The 24,501-nt window shown below is 38.1% G+C and overlaps 1 protein-coding gene across 1 annotated transcript in view; it reads left to right on the top strand.

Annotated features, from left to right (window-relative positions):
* XIRP2 (xin actin binding repeat containing 2) overlaps positions 1–17,259 on the top strand; it is a 39,403-nt gene extending 22,144 nt beyond the window's left edge. The window contains exons 4-9 of the mRNA XM_029914198.1: positions 2,024–2,131; positions 2,453–2,525; positions 3,170–3,303; positions 4,064–13,538; positions 16,227–16,360; positions 17,174–17,259. Coding sequence (XP_029770058.1) covers positions 2,024–2,131; positions 2,453–2,525; positions 3,170–3,303; positions 4,064–13,538; positions 16,227–16,321 — 9,885 coding nt within the window. The 3' untranslated portion in view covers positions 16,322–16,360; positions 17,174–17,259. The remainder of the gene's footprint in view (positions 1–2,023; positions 2,132–2,452; positions 2,526–3,169; positions 3,304–4,063; positions 13,539–16,226; positions 16,361–17,173) is intronic.
* Positions 17,260–24,501: the final 7,242 nt, after the last annotated feature.

Here is a 24,501-nt window from a genome sequence, read left to right as displayed (position 1 = left end):
CTGAGGCAAGGGGGTTCGGACCTGCTGCCTTCCTTTGCCTCCCAGTACCTCTGTGGGCCTTGAACCAGGCCCTACAGCCTGGGGAGTTGCCAGCCTGGAGCTCCCCTGCTCCTCTTTTTCTCCCCAGCCCTGCTTTACTCCCAGTACCCTTTCTGCAGGCAGCCAGACCCTGCTCTCTCCCAGCCTGGAGAGAGACTTCTCTTGGGCCTCTGGCTCACAGCCTTTTTATACAGGCCAGCTGTGGCCTGGTTGGGGCATGGCCCAGCTGTGGCAGCTTCCCCAAGCAGCCCAGCTTAGCAGCTCTCAGCCACAACCTTCTCCCAGGGCTGACTTTAACCCTTTTTCCACTGGAGTAGGGGAGCCGCCCCACTTCAGTCTGTAATGTCCATCACATCCCCATCTTGCCCACCCCAAACCCTACATGCACTTTTACAATTCAAGCATGGCAGTGACTAAGATAAATGTGATTAGTGACCAACTAAATCATCCAGTGGGTCACTAGCCAGAAGATTTATTCTACCTGTACCAATATTTTAATTCCTCTTTTAGCCTAATCAGAGAATGTTACTGCCTGGTGGATGGAGGTCATAAAGCCTACGATGAGGATCCATGAAGCCTTTCTGCCATGGAGCCTAAGTTTTCTGGCAGCCCACTGTGCAGCAGGGATTTGGGGGCCAATCAGTGGATTTTCCACTACATAGATTCCCCCGACATGCCCTCGTGTAGGTGCCAGCTCCATGGAGGTGCCTTGGTCCCGAGGCAGGAGTAATAGCCATGGAATGACTCTATTGCCATAAAGTGACTGAGTGCATGGGGCGGGGGAGGGAATTGTTACACTCATGGCTTATTTGGCTGAAAGCAGGTGCAAAGCTTGGTGATTTAGGAAGTCAATAGCTCTCTATTCTTCAGATTGCATATCTGCAGCCTCAGTTACACAACATGGCCTCGATTTGTATTCTCACTGGGCATTTGGGAGTTTCCTCTGAAGAAGGACTACATACCATTTTTTCCCTTTAAATTGGGAGCTTAGATTCAGCAGAAACTAATGGGTGAGTCCCTCTTTTACGAAGCACTTTCCTAATCGATATAGACAAATAGGTGAGTTGATTTGTCAAGCATAGATCGCAAAATATTCGAAAAACTTGTGCAAATGGATATAAATAATAATAGTTTGTACTTATAGAATGCTTTTCATCAGGAAGTCTCAAAGCACTTTATGAAGATTGTAAAATGGAAAGAATAATGTTTACCAGATAGGTAAATGAGGCAAAGAGAAGTTAAGTGACTTGCACTAGGTCAGAAAGCAAGTCAGTGGCAGAATCTGGGATGAAACTGAATGTAACTGTCACCATGATAGGCATCATAGACATTAATTTAGTTTACACAGATATAAAACTATATCTCAAAACTTTCAGCCCTTTGCTCAGTCTATTAGACCACAATTGCCTTTCTTTTCAAATATAAAAGCAGCACATATATTACATTGGATCTTCTGTTAAGACAGAAGGCGGCATGAGTCTGAAAGTTCCTATACACCCTCCATTTGTGCACGTACAAACGTGCAAATGCATTTACATGTGCACACATCTTTGTACACTATCTCTTATGCAAAAAAATTATAGAATTTACTGTAAAGTGTCTTTGGCCTGATTCCTACTAATAAGGAGTAACTGAGCAGCTGTGTAGAGTCACCTTCATTAAAGCAGGTTCAGCTTCCCATGCTCTTCTGCTCGTCACTTTGCACCTTATGCTTATCCATGGAACTTCAGTACCTGCAGCTCAAACTCAGACTGCAATAATGAAATTACAACATATGTTCTATTATATAACAAGGCCTGTCTTTGGTTGTTTATAGTTCTTATCCAGACAAACTGCATTAATAATGATAACCTGCTAAAAAATATATTTTTCAAACCATGCTGTTTAAGTGATAACATTAGAGAAAAGCCATTCATAGGTAAACACTAAGTTTTTCAATTTATCATTAAACTGTTAATGTGTAATTACTTTTATTTGTCTTTAGGAGGTGACACGTAGTAGTCAGCTCACGGTATCAAGCAGCAGCAGAGAAGCTGAACAGAATGAAGTGACCTCCAAAGGAACTCAGTTGGAAGCCTTTCAAACAGAAGAGGTTAAGTGTATCAATTAATAATTATGTCACTAGGCCACTGTACAGAGATGCTGATATGGAGACAACATATTTGCTTTGCTTTTTAACTCTGTTACCACTTAGTATAACAAGATCTTGATGTGCTAGTGGAAACTTCCCTGATTTTGTGGTAGGCAATCATTTAAAAATAGGTGTTTTATAAGTGTTGCTTCAATGTGTTAATTAGTTGGGTTTTCATTCAGACTTTACCTTCATAAAGCATTAGTTCTGTGTGTCTGCATGCAAATAGAAAACAGACATATTACACTAAATCCTATATTAAAATAAAAATTTTGTCCACAGGTTTCTCATGTTGAACAATCTACCCATCAGACAAGCAAGGCTTCTAATTTCACTCAACATATTGATGAAACAGGTAAGAAAATCAGGAAGATTTTAAGCAGGAGAATAAAGACTAAGAAATGACAAACAGCATATACACTTGTTCGCACAAAAATACCATTGTTCACAGGTGAATATGGGCCCAGTATTCCATTTCTATTCAGCAAAACACACCCATTGACTTTGATGGGATTTAAGGAGCACATGCTAATTTAAGTACCTGCTGAAGCGCTTTGCAAATGAGGTGGACTTTAAGCACATGTTAAAAGATCTACTGACTTGGGGCCATGTAGAAAATCCATTCTCCTAACATTTGTTAAAACAAAAACCCATTTATGCAAATTTTTGTAAATAGTGAATAATAATGGGTAAAATTATGGTTGAAATAACAGCTCTGCACAATATGAATAATGTTCATGGAAGCTGATTTTTCAGTATTCAACCAGCTCTAGTCCTGACATTAACGCAAGTTACACATTGCAAAACAATATGTGATATGTTACTCTGCAATTATTCTATGTTTTTTTGTGTCTTCATCTGAGTGATTCTACAGTTCTGCAAGGTTGAGTGCAATTGGTTTAGTTTAATAACTCTTTTTTTAAAATAACTCACGGTTAGACAATTATAATAAAATACTAGGCTTAGAAAAACCCTTTTGTTCTTCTTCTCTTATTGCAGTAGTCAATGAAACTATGACTGAAGAGATCCCAAAGATTTCAACACAGTTTTTAAAACAGCACTTTGAAAAGACAGCCCAGGAAAAGGCTCTTCTCTCAGACAGGGAGTCTGTGACACCTGCAAAGCATACTAAGGTCTGTGCTTTTAATAAGTGGGATTTCGGTATATGCAGACTAGCAGTGTTCAGGTTAGCCAGAATGTTGAAACATTGCCCTTTGTGCAATTGCTCAAATCTCAGCATAGTCATATTTTGATCGTTTAGTTGATTTTTAAAATAAATATAACATTGTGGAAATGATGGGAGCATGGGTGGGTTTGGAAACTGTTTACACGTTAAATAAGAAGTAATGAAAATTATATTAAGTAAATCTAGCAAATATATTTATATTATATGATAAAGTAAAGCTTTTACAAAAAATCTTTGTTTTTCCATTGTCTTCCTCTGCTGCATGCAGTCTTCTCTCTCTCTCTCTCTCCTTTGACTCATGTAAAAAAAAATTATTATTTTTCTTCAAAATTTTTGGTAGACACATTGGTTCATCAGAGGTAAATGCAGAGAATATCAATTTCATCAATGAATGAAACAAATATAATCTGCTGATAAATGATACAATGTGCATTGGTTGCAGCAGAGAAAGCAAAGCTGCAAAATCACTGTGCACCTCTTTGAAAGAAGTGCATTACCTTCCTTATGCAGGCTGTGTTAAAACAGCATGTTCCCTTTAGGTTCAGTTCTACAAGGCTCTGAGCAACTCCTGGAGGTGCTGGGCCCCTTCAGCTCCCATTACAATCCCATTTCTCAGCATCTTGCAGGACTAAGCCCTTTGAATAGAATGAATAAAAGCTGTGATCTTAGAAATGATTTCTTAAAAATACTAATTTTGTCCCCTAAAGATTGAAAATGAGTTCCAAGAAATTGTATGGCCTTCTGCAGTGAGCTTCTCTTCTGCTGCCACTGCTTCAGAAAGTAGAGTACATGAAACTCTTGGGACACGAAAAACAGAATATGGAACTGCTGCTGCTGTTACAGCTTACACCAACTCCCCTAAATATGGAAGCACAGAAGAGTTTTCCCCTCCTCCACCACCAAACATACTACAAGCGCCATCAGAAATGAAAGAGTTTTCCCAGTCCCCTGAACCATCCACCTCTCCAGCAAAGCCCACAATCCCCAAAGATTTATATTCAAAGCAAAGAAATTTATATGAATTAAAACGTTTATACAAACATATTCACCCAGAATTAAGAAAGAATTTAGAAAAAGAATATTTTAATGAAGTTTCTGATGTTGTATCTAGTAAGGTTGAAATAGGCAGCTCTGTGTCAGGAGATGTACAGCAAACTAGATATGTCTTTGAAAACACTGGTAATAGCTCTCAGAAGTGTATAAGCCCTGAGAGAGAATACCTAGAATGGGATGAAATCTTAAAAGGAGAGGTTCAGTCTATGAGATGGGTCTTTGAGAACCAGCCTTTGGATTCAATCAAAGATGAATCTCCTGAACTGAGCAACATTAAAAGCATTGCAGATCAAGAAATCATTGCAGGTGGAGACGTAAAATATACTACCTGGATGTTTGAAACACAACCTATCGATGCACTGGGTACACATTCTTCAAACTCTGCAGAAAATACAGACAAAATTCCAGATTTAGCTAGAGGAGATGTCCGCACAGCCACGTGGATGTTTGAAACCCAACCATTAGATTCAATGAATAAAATTCATCATGACAATGAACAAGATGAAACTTTCATTAAAGAAATTACCGGAGGTGATGTCAAAACTGTGAGGTACATGTTTGAAACCCAGCATCTGGATAAACTTGGGCAGCTATATTCAGTGGATGAAGTTAACTTGCTGCAACTCAAATCTGAGCTTAAAGAGATTAAAGGAGATGTGAAGAGAAGCATAAAGCATTTTGAAACTCAACCAATGTATGTTATTAAAGACAGCTTAGGTCAAATATTGGAGATTAAAACTGTTCACCGAGAAGACATTGAAAAAGGAGATGTTAGAACAGCACGTTGGATGTTTGAAACGCGGCCCCTAGATATGATTAACAAAGATTCTGTGGAAATTAATGTTGTTCGTGGAATCTCTATGGAGGAAAGCATCAAAGGTGGTGTGCGCAAGGCAAAGTGGGTGTTTGAAACACAACCTTTGGATACTATCAAGGAGGACTCAGAAGTATCTGTCACTGAGAAGGAAGCTATTCTAGGGGCTGATGTCTGTAGAAAATGCTGGATTTTTGAGACTCAACCTCTTGATACCCTAAAAGATAATGATGACACAACTCATCTGCCACCTGAAGAAATAATAGGAGGTGATGTAAGCACTACTAAACATTTATTTGAAACACTACCAATCGATGCTTTAAAGGATAGCCCAGATGTTGGTAAGCTTCAAAAGGTGGTTGCCACAGAGGAAGAAAAAGGTGATGTGAGACATCAAAAATGGATTTTTGAGACTAAACCTCTTGAACAGATTAGAGAAGAAAGAAAGGAATTTATAACAACAGTGAAACTTGAAGAAGTTGACAGAGGAGATGTGAGTAGCTGCAAACATATATTTGAATCAAGCAATTTAAGTAAATATGATGAATCACATAAAATCCATGTGGAAGAAATAAGGAGAGGAACTGTAGAGTTGAATAAAGCTCTTTTTGAAACAACTCCATTATATGCAATTCAAGATAGTCTTGGGAAATATCATGAAGTTAAAACAATTCGACAAGAAGAAGTTTTAAGAGGTGATGTAAGAAGCTGCAGATGGCTGTTTGAAACAAGGCCTGTTGACCAATTTGATGAGAGCATTAAAAAAATCCAGATTATCAAAGGAATATCTTCACAAGAAGTAGAATCAGGTGACGTGAAAACAGCTAAATGGTTGTTTGAAACTCAGCCTCTTGATTCTATTAAATATTTTAGCAATATGGAAAGTGAAGAAAGTAAAACAGAACAGACTACAGACATTATTAAAGGAGATGTAAAAATGTGTAGATGGCTGTTTGAAACTCAGCCAATGGAATCACTGTATGACAAGGTTGAGATAGTGACTGACAGTGAAGAAGTACATAAAGGAGATGTCAAAACCTGTACTTGGCTCTTTGAAACCCAGCCGCTTGATGCAATAAAAGATGAATCGGAAACAAGAGTGAAATTACACACTGTGAATCAGGAGGATATTCAAGGAAGTGATGTCCGCACAGCATGTTTCCTTTTTGAGACAGAAAATCTAGAAAATATACAAGGAGAAGAAGAAAAGGAATTCAAACGAGTAGTGGAAATTGATATCCAGCCTGGGGATGTTTCCACCATGAAATATAAATTTGAAAACCAGTCACTAGATTCCATACATTTTAGTTCAGAGGAAGTTTTGGAAAAAATTAAAACTGTGCAAAGTGAAGATATACAGAAAGGAAATGTTCTACATTGCCGATGGCTTTTTGAAAACCATTCTATTGATGCAATAAAAGAAAACCAAGAAGGTGCTACATTAGTCAGAACTGTTAAAGATATACATGGTGGGAATGTAAGAAAAGGCTGCTTTATATTTGAGACATTTTCTTTAGACCAGATTAAAGATGGAACTGCAGATACCACCACCAAGAAAACTGTTAGTGAAGAAATAACAAAGGGAGATGTGAAAAACTACAGAATGCTGTTTGAAACCCAGCCACTTTATGCAATTCAAGACAAAGAAGGGTATTATCATGAAGTGACAACAGTTAAGAAGGAAGAAGTGATTCATGGAGATGTACGTGGGACTAGGTGGCTGTTTGAAACAAAACCTTTAGGATCTATTAATGAATCAGATAATGTGTATGTTATTAGAGCTGTCACCCAGGAAGATATTCAGAAAGGAGATGTGAGCTCTGTCAGATACAGATTTGAAACACGACCACTGGACAGAATTTCAGATGATGAAAAATTAATTGTGCCAACTATTGACAGTGTCCAGGGTGGTGATGTAAAGGCCAACAAACAATTATTTGAGTCTGAAGGATTCAATAAAGGCATGTATGTAAGAACAGTAAGTGTCAGTGAAATCCAGTGGGGCAATGTTAAAACTTCCACTTGGTTATTTGAAACACACACTCTAGATGAGATTAGAGGAGAGGGGTCAGAGTATAAAGATATCAAGACAGTCACGAAGGAAGATGTGCAAGAAGGTGATGTTCAGCATGCTGTGTGGCTTTTTGAAAACCAGCCTTTAGATTCCATTAAGGAAACTGATGAAAGTGAAATAAAAATAACCAGGGAAGAAATTCCTCAGTCAGATGTAAAGACAACAACATGGCTTTTTGAAACGACACCTTTCCCTGAATTTAATGAAAATAAGGTTGAAAAGCAAGAAATTATAGGGAAAAGTATCAAAGAAACTTTAAAAGAACTTTACTCTCACAAAGTCATTGAGTATCATGGAATTATCCTTGAGGCAGATGAAATTGGAGATGTCAGAATGGCAAAATATAAACTAATGAATCAAGAGACTCCTGAAATACAAAAGGAAGAGATTATTAGAGGGGATCTAGAAAACATAATGATGAACCTGTTGTCCAGAAGAAGCATTACCAAAAGAGAAATTATGGTAAATGAAGACGAAAAGGGCAATGTCGATTTGACCAAAGCTCAATTATTGAACAGATCAACAGATGTTTGTGTTGAAAAAGAAGAGATAGTGAGAGGTGATATACAGCAAGCTATAAAAAACCTGTTTAGTCAGGATAGTTCTGTAAAACGAGGAATTTTAATTCAGGAAAATGAGAGAGGTGATATTAACATGACACTCTATTCTCTCCTTCACAAAAGGGCTGACAATAAAATCCAGCGTGATGAAGTGATAGGTGGTGATGTGAAACATACTATTCACAACCTTCTGTCTTCCACAGTGAATAATGAAATATCCCAAAGAGCTAAAATAGATGATTCAGAGAGAGGAAACGTTCAGTTTTTCACAACATGCATAGAATCCGGAGCTTTGGATTATCTGAAACTACTCCAGACAGGGTCAACTGAAACAATTACAACAAGGAAACAAGAGGAGGAGGAGGCGGAGGAGGAGGAGGAGGAAATAATTGGTGGTGATGTAGAAGGCACAAAGCTGTTACTAAAGAAACAGAAGTTTCAGATTCAACGTACAGTTAACGAAACTGACATCATCCCTGGAGATGTGGCTAATGCAGTTAAAATTTTTATGACAGAGCCAAAAAATACATCTTGTAATGTAAATAAACAAGATATTATAAAAGGTGATTTGAAAGCAACTTTAAATTCCCTCAGTCAGGCCATAAATCAGAGAACAGTTATAGAAAAGGAAGAAATTATAAAAGCCGACATTCTCACAATACTGAAGTCTCTTAAAGAATCAGCCCATCAACTGAAAGAAACAGAGAAGCCTGATGTCATACCTGGTGATATTAAGCAGGCCATTGATTCCCTTGAAAAAGAAATAACTACAAAAATTGAAGTTCTGAAAGAAGAGGTTGTTCGAGGTGACCTTGAATCAACATTAAGATCTTTAAAAGAAGCTCAGCAGTCTTTCAAGAATGTAGACACAGAAGATGTAATCAGAGGAGATATTCAGACTGCTGGACAAAACATCCTAGAAGCCTCTGCGGAAAAGAAAATGGTACAACATGAAGTAAGTGGTCATGGAGATATAAAAAGCACCATCCAGACACAGCATATAGCCCCGCTCCAAAGTAACAGGTCACATAATCTGCAGAAGAATGTTAAATCTGTCCATGAATATCACGAGGAAACACATGCTGAAAATGAGGCTTTCCTCAAAGAAGGTGGACAAGGTACCAAAAAGATCCATTTAGAACAAGAACAGAGCACTGAGTCTCTTGATGTAGATAAAAAACATATAAAGAACTTATCTAATTCTCAACACATGGTCATCAAAAAAGTGGATGAATCAATGGATAAAAGCAGAGTCCAGGGCAATGTAAAAAAAGAAGCAAAACATGTGACCAGCCAGTCTTCTTTCCGTGGTAAAGTGAAGAGAGATGTGAGAACAGAGAAATCAGAGACATGTGGAGCTCTGAAAAAGGATAGCACCACCAGCAGTGTGCAGTCCATAGAAAAAATAGCTGAAAAGAAACAGAATCTACTTCATGAGCATAAAGACAATGAATATTCCAACCTAAGCTGTCAGACAGAGACAAGACAAAAGGCAAAAATGTCAACTGATGTTGATAGCTCCAAATCCAGAACTACACGACAACCAATTAAAATGCCGGCTAGTGGGATTTCTAAGGCGACTGGCCATTTTCAAAAGCAAGTGATAAAGCAAGAAACAAAACAAGCTCAGCATTCTAGAGAGGTTTTTGCAGAGAATGAAATAAACGTTCAGCTGGGGCAAGCTGTAGTTTCCATGACAGCAGAACAGAATATAAACAACAAACAAGAAGTAAAAGTCACACAGGAAGCACTCAATAAATTTAAAGAAACTGAAAGGAAGCAAAAGAGAGATGTTCATCAGCAAAATAAGAAATCTGTAGGACAGTTTATAGGAAAGACTAAAGTGGAACCTGCTAAGTCAGACTTCCAATTTGCAGTGAAAAATCCTCTAAATCCAGCAAAGAATGCTGTGGGGAAAGATAAGCCAGAAATAGATTCCTCATCTACTCCACCACCATCACCTCCTCCTCCTCCACCACCACCACCATCAGTAGCATCATCTGAAATTGAATTTCCTCTGCCACCTCCCCCACCTCCATTAATGATGCCATCTGATAGACATATGTTTCCTTCACCTCCATCACCTATCCACAAGACCAAAGCTGAGTTTGATCATTTTCCTCCTCCCCCACCACCAATAGATGACAAATCTGAAAGTGAGTTTCTGCCTGCTCTCCCTCTTCCACCCCCACCACCTCCCCTGGTGATTTTTCCTACTTCTCAGCCAAAGCAAAAGAAAGAACATTTTCCAAAATATCCAGAACAGTCTGTGCCTGAGCCACTGCAATTTAATGCCAGGGCTAAAACATTATCAGGTAAACCAGCTGGAGTTCCATCTTCAAAGAAATTCCTCAAAATGGAACCTTCTAAGGGGCTAGACATTAACAAGTCTAAAACACCTCCAAAAATTGAACCAACTGTACTTCAGACACACAGAGAAATGGATATTACCACAGCAGTGGGAGAAAGCAAAAATTCCACAGCTCTTGTGAATGTGGTTAGCCATGAACAGAAACAGGAGACAACTCATACAAAAACAGAAGGGATAAAAAGGCCATCATCTGTTTCAGAAGTGATTAATCCTCCACCCAAAGCTCTGCAAGAGACACCACTGGCCAAGAAAAGAGTGGTCTTTCCTCTTAAAAGATCTCCTTCCCTTCCAGCAGAGCCAACACAAATAAAACCTAAACCTTATGTTAGAAAATTTAAAACCCCTTTAATGATTGCTGAAGAAAAATACAGACAGCAAAGGGAGGAGATGGAGAAAGTGCAAGTCAAAAGTTTTTGTCATGAGACTGTCAGAACAAACAGCGAGACTCGGGGAAGTCCAGTTCAAACAGAGTCAGAAAATTGTGTACCATTTAAAAAATCAAGCAAGCAGGATCAAACTCCTTTACAAGGTTCAGTTCCCTCTGTAACTCCACAAAAAACAACACCCTCTGATTCTGACTTTCAAGTCAGTTTACAAGCAACAGGATCTCGAGGTAAACAACTGTCTGCATCATTAGTAGTATCATCAGCTACTGAGCAGCTTCAAAACATTTTAGAAAGCTCAGCAGAAGATCACATTAGAAAAAAAGTACTGCAAGGTTCAAAGGATCTTACAAAACATAATTTATCTTGTCAAATGGAACAAATCCATCAAGAACATACTTTGCATAAGGCAGAGCAGCTGAAGAATGTGGAGCAGTTGCACGTGTCCAAAAATAAAATTATCTCCCCTCATTTCAAAGTTAAAACTATCAAGCTTCCAATTGTAGATCAAAGCTTACATGAAACACACAAAGATTCTGAGACACACAAAAAACAAAAGGGAACTAATGTTCAAAATGTTGTCAAACAACAAAATCAGGAAAAACAGGGAGAAGACATAAGTACTAACGCTAGGAAAAAACAAAGTGTTGCAAAAGAATATCACCAGAAGCATGTTGATGGAAAGGTGGTGAGAGAAAAAACACCTTTAGAACACATAGAGAATATGCAAGAAGTAAGCCAAAAAGATGCCAGTCAAGTGAAACAAAAATTAGTTAATGAGAAAGAAACAGAAAAAGGAGAATTCAAGCATGAGAAAGTCTCGGTGGCTAAAGTAGTAAGTCAGGGCCAGGTATTAGTTTGTCCAAAAGAAGAAAAAGTAACAATTCCAGAAAAACAAGGTCAGTTTAAGAATAAATCAACAGAGAAAGTAGTCAGGCAAAAGGTAATTGATACACGTCATGACTCTCAGACTCAAATTGTTGAGCAAAAGAATGTGTGTGTTTCTGAAAATAAAGTTCAAAATAAAAAGTTATCCCAGCAATATAATAGATTGCAAGAAAGCAAATGTGCCAAAGACAAGGGCATACAACTAAAACAAGTACATCCGAAGAAAACAGATCCAAAACAAGAGATTACACAGAACAAACCTTTATTTTCTCCTCCATCAAAAGGATCACAGCTGAACGATGAAAAATTTGCAGTCGATATATTAGAATTCTTAAGGAAACGGGAGGAACTGCAGCAAGTTTTGTCTAGAGTGAAACAGTTTGAAGCTGAGCCAAATAAAAATGGTATGAAAGCATTTCAGACATTTTTAAATAATATCCCAGTATGGCTTATAGACCAAGAAAGAAAGAAAAATATAGTTCATATTGCAACAGAAAATAATTTAGAAAGGATGAAAGAAGAGCTATCAGATATTAAAGATCAAGCAGTCAAAATACTAGCCTCATGTGAAGACACGATCCAAACAGCTATGATGTCCACAAAAACAGTAAAATCCAGAAATGACTCTGTTAGTTCTGGAGGCTTGTCACAGAAAATATCAAAAATCAGCACTGGCTCCAACAGAAGAGATTCGCACCAAACGAAAGAGGTTATAAAGGAAGAATCAGTGCACCGTGAAATTATACAGCAATCCAGTGGAATCAAACAAACAGAATTCAGAACTTCTTCTCCAGCATTAAGAATGCGATCGCCATCACCTACTTATATAACAATTGAATCTAAACGGACAGAATCTCCTCTGAAGGAAGCACTCTATTCATCTGCCATCCAAAGAAAAAGTACTCCTATTCCTCCCCCACCACGCAGATCTGCAACACCAACATCTACAATTCGAAGGCCAGCCTCTTCCCCCTCTCCTCCAAGGAGCCGTTCTGAACAACTGGCCAAATTGAAAGGCACCACAGCAAAGCTATCTCAAGGAGTAACACAGCACTGGTCAGTAACATCAGTTCCAGTTGTAGAAAAAAGATCAGAGATTGTTAAATCTCCTGCAACTCTTCGTAGACAAATTAAAATTGAAACACATGCTATGATGGAGCCTTCATCCTCAGCAACTATAAATGAATCTCAGGTAACTGCTGGTACAGTAAAGGACATAAAAGAAACACACGAAGAAAATAGAAAAGCAGAGAAAAACAACGACGTGCACCAAGATCCAGTAAACATTCCAGAATGCTTAAAGCCACATGCAGTAAGTTTTAAGGTCCCTAAGATTGACCAGTCAGGGCTTACTTGTAGGTTTGAAGCATCTGAGCAAATAAGACATACAAAAAAGGAACCAGTCACAGTAGTTGAAAGAGTAGACTATGAGAGTGTAGATGAAATGGATATGTTATTAGGGAAATCAGAGGACAATCCAGGATTTGATGTGAAATCAAAGAAAAGAGTTTTTGAAAGGGGTGGAATGAATAGCAAAATAAAACAAGACAGACACACATTTAGCAAGGATGAATTTGTACTGACATCTCTGGAGAATCAAAAGCGAAAAGATACCTTTAGAAACTCTCCTTATAGGCAGCCAAGAGACCCAAAGGAAGGTATATCTTATAAACAAAAGCAATGTGAAGATAAAGAGCACTCATTTGAACCCCTGGTTTGCTTGGAAGCAAAGTATCATACCGACCACGCTTCTGGTCTGGATAGATTTGCCAACACGGTCACTGAATCAACATCACAAAGTGCTGATGGTAGGCAGTCAGGATTTGGCTTCAAGCATGCACCTCCAACATATGAAGATGTAATCTCAGGACACATTTTGGATATTTCTGCTACTGATTCACCAGAAGAACTACTAAGGAATTTTCAGAAGACGTGGCAGGAAAGTGAAAGAGTATTTAATAGTCTTGGCTACACGGTCTCAGATACTTCTGAAGCTGAAGTGAGAAGTAGCTTCCACCAGGAATCAGCATTTATCAGTGGTAAATAAGCATGCAAAGTGTGAAGAAACCTTAACAACTGTTAAAAAAAATGATTCAACCTCAGTATATTGTGCAATTAATGAAAAGTGTGTTGATAATCAAAGAACAAAGTAACATAAAACTAACAAACTTTTCCTCACTTTTGCTCTCTCTCTCTTTCTCTCAGCAATCTTTAATCATTTTCCCTTTCCAAACACTTTAAGTGATGTGCTGAGTGTGTGACTAACAAATACTGATATGTTGAGTTTTGAGGACTTTCTTGCCAAGGTAAATATTGCATTTGAGTTAGTATTGGAACAAAAATATGTATAGAACGCATTTCATTTCTTACAGCAGCAAATAGCTGGCATTGTGCTTTTAACTGAGATAAATAGTTAAGTGACTGCTGTGTTTGCATGCACTCCAACATAGCAATAATGGTATAACAATCTGCATGTTTTATATGCATCTGTTCTAAGTTTGCTAAATCACAAAACTTGAATTTGAACAAAATGAGTTTTGTTTAGGGTAGGTTTTAATTAAATGTGTGCAAAAGTAAAGAAGTTGTTTACAAAATTTAATGTGAAAACTTTTGCCATTTTATGTTGGGCGAATTCATACCCTGAAATTTTATCTTGCATTGAAATATACAAAAATGCAAAATGTCACTTTCACACTACTGTCCATTGTTCTGAGGGAAATATCCCCTTCCTCTCCTCTCTAAGGGCCCTGCCACTGTGAGACACTTTCTTCTCCCACAGAGGCCTGGCTCCCCATGGCTTCAGTGCTCCATCCAGGCCTGGGAAAATAAATCAAAAATGTCTTCACTGCACAGTTAATTTGGGTCTTACTTGTATTTTAGCCCAACCTTCTCTACCACCCACACAGAAAAACCGCTGACCCAAATTTGGAGCTGCTTTAAGTTAATTATATTATATTGCAGTGTAGTTGCTCACACCCATGCTAGGCTAACCATGGTGCTCAGACAGGATACCTGCCTCCTGGGTTAACTGCACAATGAAGACATAGCCTTAGTATACTCACTGTCTCTAGCTTAGGTATATATTTCTAAGGCATAGGGTATATCTACACTTGGTGTGATTTCCAGCTTGAGGAGGCATACCCAGGCTAGCTCTGATCAAGCTAGTGCTGAAAACAGAGTATAGCTACAGCAGTGTGAGTGGTGAGAGGGGCGAGCCACTCTGAGTACATACCTAGCATCTTGGACCAATACATACTTGGGGCAGATAGCCCCGCCCACCACTCATGCCGTCATGGCTAAGCTCTATTTTTAACCTGCTAGCTCAGAGCTAGCATGGGAATGTCTCCTGAGCTGGGAATTGCACACCCCAGCTCCACGTGTGTACATCCCTCAGACAGTCAGGGAACCTGTCAAAATACTGTGTGAGTTCAACCATCTGCCTTCCCCTCAGGCTAACAACAGGAAACTAAATCCAGACTGTACTACAAAGAGTGCCTTGAAATTTTTAGGGACATGAGTACAAAGAGAACTTCACAATCAACTTTGATTAGTCTATTCACTTATGGGGAAAATTTTGCATTCAGGTAATTTCTAAGCAAATTTTGAAGATTTTTAATTTCTCCTTGGATGTTTTGCACAGCTCTAGGAGATATAGGCACAGTTGTATAGTCTACACTGCTGTTCTGTCTTGATTTATGAATTGCTATAAAATCAGTACTAGCAGGCAAATACAAATAATATGGGAGCGGGCCACATTCTCTGCTGGTGTAAATGGGTGCAGAACTCGGATGATAATGGAGCAGCACCATTTATATCAGCAGAGAATTTATCCCACTCTAATGCTGTATTATTTGTATTTGCCTGTTAACATGGATTTCATGCATGTTATAGCAATTCATAAATCAAGACAGAATAGCAGTGTAGCTTTCTCAAGCCCAGCAGATTGTCTGTTATCTTCCTCTCTTCCTGCCCCTCACCTTCCTGAAATAAACTTTCTACTGGTGCTTTGTACTTTGGAGTATAGCTAGTTTCCTTTACAATCAATTATGCTTCATAAAAGAAGGGATTTGATATAATTAGCTAATATCAGTATTGTAGCTAATTCTCTCTTGCAAATTAACTGAACAAAATACCAGCCATGAAAATGAAAACTGTAAAAAGCTCAAATAATTATATCCCTATCATATTTGCAACATATGTGCATGTAGTTTTCAGGTTAATGCAGTAATGGAGTTCCTTGATGTGCTTCTGGCATAATTAAGCAAAGCTTTCTAATCACAGTTTCAAACATTCACCCTCTGCGTATATATCTCTAAATGACATTGCAGATTCAAAGAGGTGGGTTCTATATAAACATACTCAATCCAACTTAACATTCCTTTTTATGATACCATCTCACTTTAAGAAAAAAATGTTTATTACATACAAAGGGCAAAATTCTGCTTGGCTTCCTGAAGTGAAGTCCTATTAAAATTCATGAAACTACTCACCTGAAAAAATGAACAAGTTTTTGCTTTCAAAGTATTACAATTAGTTGAATTATAGTTTATCCCTAAAATTTGTAGATTACTTATCAATTCGTGGATGAACTGACAAAAATCAGCATTGCAGCTTTCCATATAAACCATTCATTTTGTGCATGGACTGATAAAGTGACATCTTTTAGAAATAAATTCTAACACATGGCTGAGGACCGATATATGACCTTTATAAAATATTGTTTCTAGAAACTGCAACTTCAGGAAAAGGAAACATGCATACTTTGTCAAAAGAAAGTTTATCCAATGGAATGTCTAGTTGTCGACAAGCAAATCTTTCATAAATCATGTTTCCGATGTCACCACTGCGGCAGTAAGTTAAGGTAAGGAGGAACTATCAATTCATTCACAGAAAATCTGCTTCTGAGGTGCAAGTACCGCTGTAACTGGCAACCGTGTTCCTATCAATGCTAACCAGCAGATAGAGCTTTGGATCAGTAGTCAAGAGACCTGGGAGGTCTTCCAGGCAAGGATTATAGATCTGATCCTGTACTTCTAAAGTCAATAGGAATTTTTCCCTTTACTTCATTGGGAGCAGGATCCAAGCCTAAGTAAACATGCATATGAATAAATCCTGTCATCCAAGAAAAGGACTGAGGTGTGCTAATAGAGAAGTGTAGAGAAGCTTGGACGGTACTGCATGTTTTCCACCTCTTCTGTAGGAAAATAAAGAGGACTTCAGTGGTTGTCATACACACTAGCAACTGTCATGAACTTTAAAAAAGCATAAACATAAAGTGCTAGGGATCATTCCTCTTGGCAGCCTATACTTTCATTAAGTTTAGTCCATTTACTGTAAAGTGTTTCTATAGCTGTAGGAAATAATCATCCATTTATATATTTTAATTATTATCATTATGATATAAAAGTGAGGTTCTTGCTACCAAAATTTTTAGTTTTTATAGGAATTTACAATACATAAAGTTTCAAATACTTAAGATCCTTTTTCTGGTGAGACCCATGCATTAAAATTAAAAATAAATGTTATTGTTTCTTTGCTAAAATATACATAAAGATATCTATAGATACTGTAATTTTTGAGTACTTATCAGGTCAACTAAAATTGAATATTCTTGGTGTATTTATTCTTGGTAGATCTATAGATGCTATCAAACAAATTTTCTTCCATTTGACAGCTTGGGAAATTATGCATCTCTCCATGGACAATCATACTGTAAACCCCATTTTAAGCAACTTTTCAAGTCTAAAGGAAATTATGATGAAGGTTTTGGACACAAGCAACACAAAGAATTATGGAGTTCCAAAGACCAAACAAGCTCAGTTGGCAATGTTCATGCTGAAGAGGTAAATCCAAGTAATGAGACAACTATCATATCTAAGCTTAATACAGAAATTGAACCAGACTTGCATTCAGATATTCAATATGTGCATTCTGAAACTCTGGATGACAATTTGAAAAGATCTACAGAAAGAGGCAAATTAAAGATTACATGGCCTCCTTCTACAGATCATGTTATGTTCCCTCAAAAAACATTTTCTGTTGAAGAGGAGGTTAAAATGAATAAGCCAAAGTGGCCCCCAGAAGGTTTTGCACAAGAAGCGTCCAGAACATACACAAATACACCTCTGGGCAACAAAAATGAACCTCAGCTAGAAAATACCCATAGTGATCTCAGAGAGAAAGAAGAACAAAAGAAAGATGACATTGTTGACTCACAACAAAACCAACAGTCATCTTTTAGTTCTATGTCTGAGAGAGAAGAAGTTATAAATTTCAATGTAGCAAAGATAACTGAAGTAGGCAGTAAGGAAATAGATGAAAAAAATGAGAATGTGGAAGATAAGATGAATGAAACAGAAGGATCAGAGAATAGAGAGGATAGTGGAAAGGAACATAATGTAGTTGTTCAGAGTGCTGAGAAGGAGCGAGATGAAAAAATTCATGAATCTGATGGTGTAGAAGTTTTACAGGTTACTAACATTGATAAGGAGACAGTACAAGATAATCATAAAGAGTTTAATATGAGTAACAATAATAATAATAATTATACAACTTTTTCACACTTGAACATTTGTAGACAGGAAACCTCTCTCTCAGTTATACCTAATCCCGTAACAAAATTAAGCCATGCAAATCACACCATGTTTGAATATGCTTTTGAAAAGCTAGAAAATCAACCAAGAAATGCAGAACTAATTGGTATACCTGAATTTCAAGAGAGCTCTTCTAGAGATGTTGTAAACATTGCACTTGAGAAACAAAACTCCAAAGATAAAGTTACCTCATATAGTCTTGTTCAAATTAATACAAATGCCACTTGTCAAAAATCTTGTACCAGCAACGTATTAGTTTTAAAGGAAACCACTAATACAGCATTCCCTTTTGATACCAAGTTGCTAAACATTGGGGAAAAATCAAAAAATGACAATAGCTTAAATACTACTTTATGTGATAATGTGAAAACACCTTCCTTTCCTGAAAAAGATGACATGTTCTTAGACTTAGGTCTGTTAGATTCTGTAGACATAACTAAAAATGCTTCCAGTCCATATTCAAAAGAACATGGGAATTCTGATATGGAACTACATGATATCAATATCTGTCAAGAAGATGAAATAAAGGAAGTGTCAGCAAATGGCACAAGCACAAGTTTAGATTTACTGAGCTCAAGATATATAGCTGTTCCAGCATCTCAAGGAGATAAAGTCCAGTCTGATTATCTCACCGTAGAAGAGCAAATCAAAAGAAATAGATGCTATAATGATTATGAATAAAACAAATGATCAGCTAAAATTGTCACTCACAAAGTATGTGGTAAAATATTATTTATGTCTACAATTAGTGGGTTAGGCATTTCTGTAATCCAGTTCTATGGCACTTCTTAAGGAACTTAATATACAGAGATTATATATGAATGTGTATTTGTATTATATATCACCAATTATTCATATTTTATTTTTGCTTACATTATCTTTCAGTCAATGGAGAGTCAAAAATATGATGGGTTTTTTTCAGTTCAGGATGCAAATGATTTGTATTTCTACAATTCTTTATGCTGCAGGCAATATTTTAAAATATGGCTATCCTGCTGATACATGCATTAATTCAACATTGTTCTTTATCATTTGTAATGAACTAAGAAGTAATGCACCTGGTGTGCAGAAGAATAAGGAAAAATATTTCTACAATTTTTTTTCATGTATTGCTATTTCTATAAGTAAATAAGCTGTTTCTCCATGATAAATTATGTACATTTTTATCATAAAAGTTAGCTTTTATTAGAAAAGTATGTTCCTAGCAACATCATGAAATACTTGGTTTGAAATGGAATAATAATAAAATAGGGGCTACAACCAGTGGGCAAATAATAATGGAAATTATATCATTTTGCTGTCTCCCTGAAATTGTCATGTCCCTTTGGAGCACTGAGATGTTTACTGTGCATTATGTTGCATGACAGCAAAAAGTAAGGTGTGTAAAAATGTAGGAAATGACATGAAGAAGAACATCACATGTAGAATTGGGACAATATTCAAGATGCAGGAAAACAGGAGTAAAACAGAGGTTATTTTACTTTTTTTTTTTTTTTTTTTCAAAAATAATTTTAGATAAACCAGCTTCTCAGTTTTAGATTTAAAACTGTACAATCTTATTCAGATTTAGCACTTTTTATCCTTAACACTTTTATGGCATAGTATGTTTTTGCTATCTTACCATTATTCTAGCTTGCATGAAACAGCAACACATCATTTAACTGTTGACAATGCATAATAAAAAAGCACTTTATAAAATCTATCTTTTGACTATTTTTTACATCTACTTTTTCTAAAACAATTGTGAAATATTCAGACTGTAATCATTTTAGTTTAGGCAGATATTTGTCACAGTGAATGTGCAAAAATCTCTGTGTAGGGAAACCAAAATACGGTGTTCAAAACTATCTATTTCTGCAAGCACTGATCCACACGTTCCCCTCTGCTATGCAACAGTGGGGATCACTTGGAGTAATTTACAAGGAGAACAGGTAGCCAGTTTCCTGCAATAATTACCAATGTTTAAGCAGCATACTCCCACCACGAAACTATCGTGCAGGAGTAGCAGCACAGGATATCTCCAGGAGTACAGCACATTGCCCAAATGTGGGGCTGTGATTGTGTGTAGTTTGGAGGAGTCTCCCGTCCAAAGTTGTAGACCATATATCTCTTTCACTACCCCAAACTGTGCTCATGAAATGTAAGAAATCCTTTTCAAGTGTAATTAGATTGCTGCACGAAAGGCAGGTACTATGATGATACGTGGCCTTGTAAGAACTTTGATAGATGGAAGTAGCCTGTGGACCATGCTGAAGGGCCAAACCACTGATAGGGAACTATAGCAACACAGTAAGGGAGCAAACCATACATCTGAGGTGAAATCCTGGTTCCATTCAAGTCAATGACAAAACTCCCATTGACTTCAATGGAGCCTGGATTTCCTCCGGAGGTGGGAAGCATAGAGCTGCTGTGGACACCCTGTGATTTAGAAGATGGCTTGAGACATTACAGGTTGAATCTCAGCCTACAAAGTCATATCTACTGCTCTTCAACAGGCAGCCCAATGCACGTAATTGAGAGGATGATGTGGTGCTACCTACGTCTTTTCACAGCTCTTTCCAAGTAAATTTTCACCTTCCAGATGTTTTTCCATCGGAGGGAATATATAAGCCATGCAATTTGTTTATTTCTCCTATTCCCAAAATCTTCTTAATACACTTTTACTACTTGTGGGCCATCTCCTGAGTTTCTAACTCAGTTTCTACTCAGGCAAACTCTTGTAGAGTCAATTTCATTAAAGTTTGCTTGAGAAAAAACTGAATAAGGATTTAGCCATGTCAAATTTTCAAATGCCTTTAGCAGAATATTTTGAAATTCTGTTGTGATTATGGTAAACTATAAAAAATAAAATATTTGTAAATTTGTCTTCTGCAAAACTAATGATTTTGTACAAACAATTTAAATACACTTTCCTGAAAGGTCCCCTGTCTCAGTGAGGTGGGCAATGTTTGATCAGACCAAAAGGGGAAAGACAACCCATGGAGTCCTGAGAGGAGCGGGGGGAATTAGAGGGTCAAGTTCAGTTGTTTTGGGCCCTACTCTTCCCCTGTCCAGAATACACATTGAGATTGTGCCTAGGTGAGAAGTGGAGCAAGGAAAGAGAAGAGAGATTCTACCTCTCCCTTCTGCTATTGCCTAGTCTCTGGTGGACAAGGGAGAGTTTATTCTCTTGTGCTCTTCCCCTCGTGCCTTGCAGTATGTGACACCCTCAGAGTAAGTAGCAGCCATTCTGCCACATTAGCTGCTCTGCCCTCTGCCCTATAATGGAGGTATAGTTTGAACTATGATGTTGTGGGTCTGTGCGATCACTAGTTTTGGGAATCAGGAAGGAATTTCCCCCTTCCGTCCCCCAGAAAGACTGATGAGGTGTTTGTTAGGTTTTTCCACCTCTCTTGCAGCATCCCAGAGGCCTGGTTTAAGGTTAATAAGGCATAAGAACAGTGTTTAAAAGTTGTAAGTTTATAAGTGGAGTTCATAATTTAGTCACCACTTGCAGCTGGTGTCCTGTGCAGATGAGAGGCTCTCAGAGGATGATTCCCAGAGGTAGACATGACTGAGAGACCCAGGAAATGTCCTGGGGACCATGGAGCAAGAAGGGGAGACATTTAGTATTCATAGATTAAGGTTCCTTTCATTAATGCCCACATTACACTTTGCAGTGAGAAAATGAGTATATTCAGAGGTGAATTGAATCCTAGTTAGTCTGAAGAGGCCAACCCTGAATATTGGTTATTTGGCATGAGGCCATTTAACACTGCACTGGACCCAAATACATGTTTTGTTTTGGGGTGAATTGAGGAGAGATTACAGTTAAAAAAGGTTAATAACATTTCAGCCTTCTGCTTTAAAATCCATCCTTGTGCCTGTGTTTCTTTCTCCTGCATGTTCTGATCAGTTACTTAGAATCATAGAACTGGAAGGGACCTCAAGAGGTCATCTAGTCCAGTTTCCTGCACTCAAGGCAGGACTAAGTACTGTCTACCATTCCTGACAGGTGTTTGTCAAACCTGCTCTTAAAAATCTCCAATGATGGAGATTCCACGACCTCCCTAGGCAATTTATTCCAGTGCTTAACCACTTTGACAGGAAGTTTTTCCTAATGTCAAACCTAAACCGCCCTTGCTGCAATTTAAGCCCATTGCTTCTTGTCCTATCCTCAGAGGGTAAGAAAAACAATTTTTCTCCCTCCTCCTTGTAACAACCTTTTATGTACTTGAAAACTGTAATCATATCTCCTCTCAGTCTTCTCTTCTCCAGACTAAACAAACCCAATTTTTTCAATCTTCCCTCATAGGTCATGTTTTCTAGATCTTTAATCATTTGTGTTGCTCTTCTCTGGACTTTCTCCAATTTGTCCACATCTTTCCTGAAATGTGGCGCCTAGAACTGGACACAATACTCCAGTTGAGGCCTAATCAGTGCGGAGTAGAGCGGAAGAATTACTTCTCATGTCTTGCTTACAGTACTCCTGCTAATACATCCCAGAATGATGTTTGCTTTTTTTGCAACAGCATTACACTGTTGACTCATATTTAGCTTGTAATCAACTATGAACCCCAGTTCCCTTTCCGCAGTACTCCTTCCTAGGCAGTCATTTCCCATTTTGTATGTGTGCAACTGATTGTTCTTTCCTAAGTGGAGTACTTTGCATTTGTCCTTATTGAATTTCATCCTATTTACTTCAGACCATTTCTCCAGTTTGTCCAGATCATTTTGAATTTTAAGCCTATCTTCCAAAGCACTTGCAACCCTTCCCAGCTTGGTATCGTCCACAAACTTTATAAGTGTACATTCTATGCCATTATCTAAATCATTGTTGAAGATATTGAACAGAACCGGACCCAGAACCGATCTCTGCAGGACCCCACTCGTTATGCCCTTCCAGCATGACTGTGAATCGCTGATAACTACTCTCTGGGGAACTTCAGGATACAAGAGTGGCAGATGTAACTTATGTCAATATATACCTGGGCAACCAGTTTACTTTCACTGAAAAGTTAATATTTCTGTCAGAAAAGTATCTTATGAAGTAACAACAACAAAAGTTCAACGGAAAAATAAGCTTTTCCTCTAACAAGGAAATTAACTTACAGGAAGAGAAGACTCAAAGAGCATAACAAGGTTGGAGAGAAGATACAGACCCCAGGGATAGTCCATTCCTGTTGTAAGAGAAATAAAGTGAGAAAGAGAAGAGCTATTGTAAATCAAATACGACCAGGTCCAAAGCCAGACCAAATTTCTACTTCTAGCATCGTGCTGTCCTTATGCAAATCATATGGGTGGCCATAGCAAACATGCTTCAGAAAGGAGAGAGGTAATAGTGGTAGCTAGTCAATAATTGCAAAAAAATGTAAGTGATGGGAGGAAATGAAGCTGGGACTAAGAGCTCTCTGAGACTTTGTCCAAGAGCTTGAAGCATGAGTAATCAGAGACAAATGAGGCTGAAACTCAGTGAATAAGTGTCTGTTTGTTGGGATATGTGCAAAATCATGTGAATGAATTTGCATGTGGGAGCTCTCCTGTCCTGCACATAGGAGCTACAGAAAGGTGAGATGGGGCTGCAAGATGTGGTCATGTGCATTACACATTTTCTTTAAATTAAATGACCAGGTCCTGAGCTGGTAAAAAGCATCATAACTCCATTAACTTTAGTGGAGCAACATTGATTTATACCAGCTGAGGAGCTGGCTTTGAGTGATTTGAAATAACGATCATCCATAAAACTCACACATTGGACCTTGGGAGAACCAGGGAAAACTGTCTGCATAAGCTTAGATGTCTTCTCCCAAATTGCCATTAACTCTGAAGAGGCTGACCGCTCCTGAGATGTTTTACAGTTTCAGGACTGGCTAATTTCCTGAGTTAAGGAGGAGCCAGTAGGGAACACTTTGCTTGGTGGAGGAGAGACTCTGAGGCTGCTGAGAAGTTGAGCTTGGTTCTGAAACACTTTCTGTGTGGAAACACCCACTCCCCTGGCCAGACGTCCTGCTCTGCCTGCAACAGCTACCAGGTTTCATTCCTCACTTCAGGAAAGAAAGTAAAAAGGACAAGGATTCTCTGACTAACAGCAGTACCTGGGATGGGATTTTCCTGGCATGAAAGCAAAACTGGTTCCATGCGAAGAACTATCTGGCATGGAGCATGAGTCTTATATCTCCTGGGAATAGTGGAAGATTCATCCAGGGTTTATTTTAGCCTGAGGGAAGAAAGGAGGGTTCTGATTTGAGAAAGGAATGTGGAAAAGAGCAAAAAGGGAGGTCAGGCTGGGGGAATGGAAAGAGAAGGACACAGGTTTCCTCCGTTCCTGTCATTCAGATTGTATGGATTGTTGGGCTGCTCTTAGATGTATTGGTTACTGAAGTGTTCAGGATAGATTTTGGATTTGCAGGTGCTCCCTCAAGAGCTTTCA

Source organism: Terrapene carolina, unplaced genomic scaffold (assembly GCF_002925995.2).
Source record: "Terrapene carolina triunguis isolate 2854851 unplaced genomic scaffold, T_m_triunguis-2.0 Scaffold33340, whole genome shotgun sequence".
NCBI classification, from domain to species: Eukaryota; Metazoa; Chordata; order Testudines; family Emydidae; genus Terrapene; species Terrapene triunguis.
This window is presented reverse-complemented; position numbering and strand designations above follow the sequence as displayed.